The sequence below is a fragment of the Micropterus dolomieu genome, unplaced genomic scaffold (assembly GCF_021292245.1).
Source record: "Micropterus dolomieu isolate WLL.071019.BEF.003 ecotype Adirondacks unplaced genomic scaffold, ASM2129224v1 contig_12744, whole genome shotgun sequence".
In the NCBI taxonomy this organism is placed as follows: domain Eukaryota; kingdom Metazoa; phylum Chordata; class Actinopteri; order Centrarchiformes; family Centrarchidae; genus Micropterus; species Micropterus dolomieu.
Genome location: NW_025741730.1, coordinates 409 through 4,840, shown reverse-complemented (window position 1 = coordinate 4,840; position 4,432 = coordinate 409). Strand labels below are relative to the sequence as shown.

The following is a 4,432-nucleotide window of genomic DNA, read 5'->3' as shown; positions in this document are numbered from 1 at the left end:
TGGCCTCTCTCACTGTTATATCCCTGACCTTTTAGTCCCATACCCACCTGCACATATCTTGAGATCCTCGGGCAGAGGTCTTTTGTCCGTTCCAGAGTCTCGACTGAAAACTAAAGGGGACAGTTTGCAGTCAGTCTTCTTAAAAGATACTTTTATAGAAGAGCATATTCCTGATACAGACAAGCCCATTTAATGAGGCAAAATGTGACATTAGTGAGGCCGTCCATACAGAAGCTAATTAGCCTACTTTGAACGTCAACAGTTAGTTAAATACCCCATTAATCCATATTTTTCATTGGTATCAAAGTGATAAGAAATTTTTTTTTTTTTAGACTGCTCACAGTTTGTATATTTATGATTGAAGGAAACCTTTTTAAAACATCGTTTAGACATAGTGGCAGGTAGCAACATGTAGGCTTCAGTTCTTGCAGCACTTCACTAGCCCTGAGTGTGCAGTTGCCCACCTCTCTTGTGCCTTCAAGAATGGGCGTCATCACACCCTGATTTACTAAAAGGAGAATCACCAAGCTGCTCTCAATCATTGTTGAGGAGTCAGTCCCCACACTCTGTGCAACAGGTGATCTGAATGATCCTTTAATCAACCCAGAGGAACGCTGACATTCAGTCAAAATTTATGGGAAAAAAGGAAATTAAATGGCAACAAATACATAAGAAGGGACTGCAACATTCCTGATCACCTGGGGATTCTCAGTTACATCTGTTCTGACTTGCTAACCTGCCAGGAAGCTTTTTCATCTTCACTTTGATCTATAAATGACTGAACAGTCCCTGTGTGCCCTGACTGTCTAAGTCTGAATCCTCCTCCCTCTGCTGTATGAATTCAACCCAAAGACAGTTTGAGGTCAATTTAAAACCTTCAATAGTTTGATTTGAAAAATTTCTAATTTGGTTCTTTCATGTCACAAATATAGCCTGTTTGTGAGCCAGCTGTCCCAGCAGTGAGGAGGAAACAGCATGATATGTTGAGGACAGCTACAGTTCACTGACTCTGTGTGTTTGCATATCTGTCCTGCCTCTCTGCTCCCAGCCGTTAAGAGGCCAGTGTTGATCAGTGGCTGTCCAGGCCTTTCAGAGCCACTGACACGCCGGCAGCACAATGATGATGTCACTGATTCTACTGCTGGCCACCCTGGGGCTCCTTGTTCAGGGTGAGACTCTCTTCTGAAAACTTTGATGTTCTGCTGTGATGGAGAAACACTGAAACAAGCAGCATTTACCTTCTTCCATCTGTTCTCCATCTTAAAGAAATGAGACTCTTCTGTTTGGATGCTGATCATCTTTCTCCAAGCTGGATTTGTCTCAATAACCCTTCTCCTCTTCTTCATCTTTTCCAGGTTCATCAGGACAAATCATCCTGACTCAGTCTCCTGGATCTCAGTCTGTTGTTCCAGGACAGGCTGTCTCTCTCAAATGTAAAACCAGTACAAGTGTTAGTAGCTACCTCAGCTGGTACCTTCAGAAACCTGGAGAAGCTCCTAAACTCCTGATTTATGCAGCTACAACCCGTCAGTCTGGAGTTCCAGATCGTTTTAGTGGAAGTGGATCTGGGACTGACTTCACTCTGACCATCAGTGGAGTTCAGGCTGAAGATTCAGGAGTTTATTACTGTCAGCAATATCAAAGCTATCCACTCACACAGTGATACAACGTCGTACAAAAACCTCCCTCAGCTGGAGAGGAACTGATCTGACTCAACAGCTGCACTGAAACTAAAACAGAGGTTTATAAAAATGCACATTTAGCCAATAATTATTCACATTAATGATTGCAACACTAAATCTTCTTTAATATATAATATTCTAGAAGTTATACTTCTAATGTGTTTATTAAAACAGATTTTGAACCATTCTTCTGAACATTAAAGCTAACCTCTGTTGAATTATGATGTGTGTGATATTCATGAAAACAGAAGGACACACAGATTGTAAATATTATTTATTATTTTATATCTTACCATTTTTTCATTGAATCTCAGATATACTATAAAGTAATTTCATTAATTGCAGTTAAATAACTAGTCATGTTTATAACAACATGTATTTATAACTTAAATTGTGTTTTTTATCCCAGCAAACAAATTCATTTTAGTATGAAAGTAGTAAATCATTAATATTTGAATTGTTTCCTTTGGTCAACATTTACTTGTCTTTCTTCAGCTTGTATAACAGTGTAAATTTGCTGTCCCCTCAAAATAACACATCACACAGCCATTAATGTCTAAACCGCTGGTGACAAAAGTAAGTAGGCCTACACTCCTAAGTGAAAATGTGCAAATTGGGCCGCCATGGCGCTCAGTGGTCCCGTTGTGACACCAAAATGTGTGACCTATCAGATTCTGTGACCCAAATGAGAAGTTAAGCGCCAGAGGCTTTGTTGACGATGTGAAGCGGTTGCACTTTGGTTGGGTTTAGGCAACAAAAGTACTTGGTTATGGTTAGGAGAACATCATCGTTTGGATGTAGTCACAGAATCTGATAGGTCACACATTTTGGTTTTACACCGTTATGCCAATTGCTTAAACGTGTGTTGATAAGCAGGCTGTCATTTCATGAGCTACAGCTATGTATTTCAAAGATAGAAGCAGAACAGCAGAAGAAGGATAAATGCCCAAGAAGTTCTGCTGAGTGAGGGAGGATCAGATGGGGGAGAGATAACAGCCGGCATGTGGGCGTCTGAGAGAGAGAGAGAAAAAGAGAGAGAGAGAGAGAGAGAGAGCGCTCAGTTCATTTATTCTCATATAGGCTAACTAATGGACTGCTACCAAATATTTGATTTTAACTTTGTTATGGCAAGGCTAGCAGACCCAAGTACGGGACTAAGAGAGAGAGGATTTAAATAAAAGAGGAATATTTATTGCAGGGTAAAGGGATGCCGAACCGGGTTGATCGCTGCTGTACAGAGCAGGGGGGGAACCGTAACTGAGAGTCCAGAGTGAGAGAGTCTGATCCGAGCAGGTCCAGAGCAGAATCCGGGAATAGTATCGCCGGACTGGGGTCCAGGCAGAGAGCAGACGGGATGAGCTTATTTTCGGTAGCGGAACTAAATCTAACACGTTATAATGCAAAATTCACTTTTAACTTTTATTATAGCGACTAAATGCTCTTCTTCTACAATCGCCTAATATCATTTTAAAAGTGTTCATTATGTTGTTGTTTGTTTGTGGTAGCCTGGAGTTTAGGCCTACTTATTAATTTTAAAATGTAGGAAATTTGACTGTTTTGATCTGTAATTAAGCAATTGTAAAATTAATAAACGCCATAACTTCCACAGTACTGCTGTCCTCACTCAGTTTAAAGTGTTCTCACACAACTCAGGGCTTCGTTTTGTTTTCCCTTTGATGTGAACTGGAGCGTTGGATTATGTTCACTGCTGTCGGCGGAGTTCAGGAGCGTGAAAAAAACCCTCAATAATCAAATCTCGACATTGAAAATCAAATGTGTACCCAACAGTCGAATATTCACATATTCAGGTCCAGCCCTAATGAATTTACATTACATAATGTCACACATTCTTTGTAAAATCATCCCGGAGAAAGATTTCTCTCAGTGTTTCTCTGGATGTAATATCCCTTGGGTGTGAGAGACTCAGGTTCGAATCCACTGTGAGACACCAATGTGTCCAAAGCAAGACACTTAACCCCTCATTGCTCCAGAGGTGTACGACCTCTGACATATTGTAAGTCACTTTGAAAGCGTCAGCTAAATTTGTGTATTTTGTATTCCAACAAATGTGTTTTATGATTGAAACCAAAAAGGGTTTATGGAGTAAGTAAATCACTAAAATTTGATTTGTCATTTGTCATCTTTAATTTGTCTTTGAAGTTCAGGAGAAGAATGTTAATAGTTCCTGCTTAGAATAGTGGATTACTCATTTTATTTCTCACTATGCTGATGATATGGTGCTTTATATTTCAGGTTTTTAAATTCTATGACAGCCATGTAGTTTTATATAAATAACACAATAAGTATCATTAGAGCATCTCTATGAACAGATGATAGGATGATAAATGATTGAGGGGTTTCTACATTGAGTTTTGTTCCAAAAGTTTATTATTACAGACAAATCTCTAACGACTACAGTAGCAAGTGTTTGACAGCCATTAGGCATTCATATTAATTCTGACCAAATGATTATTTGTATAGTATTATTGATAATTGGCCTTATACTGCTAACATCACTGGTTTGTACAAATCCAACTGTACTGTGACATTTATTAAAATTTACTGTGGCGATATTACCATTATGTCAGCCCAGTTTCTCTGGATGTAATACATTCACCGATACCATCAAGAGAACATTTATTAAGACACTTTGATAATAATAAACATGAAAACAGCTGATTAGATGAAAAGGTCTTTATTATCTGGAAACACTGAAATAATATTGAAACAGTGCAACAAGCTAGTAAATC

General features: G+C 39.0%; 1 gene segment (V, D, J or C); it reads left to right on the top strand.

The window, feature by feature from the left end:
• Positions 1–1,012: 1,012 nt before the first annotated feature.
• LOC123966130 lies at positions 1,013–1,617 on the top strand (the record flags this gene model as incomplete). The annotated part of the segment is given in 2 exon segments: positions 1,013–1,169; positions 1,356–1,617. Coding segments are annotated over 2 exon segments (314 nt in total), but the record flags the coding sequence as incomplete, so codon positions are not given.
• Positions 1,618–4,432: the final 2,815 nt, after the last annotated feature.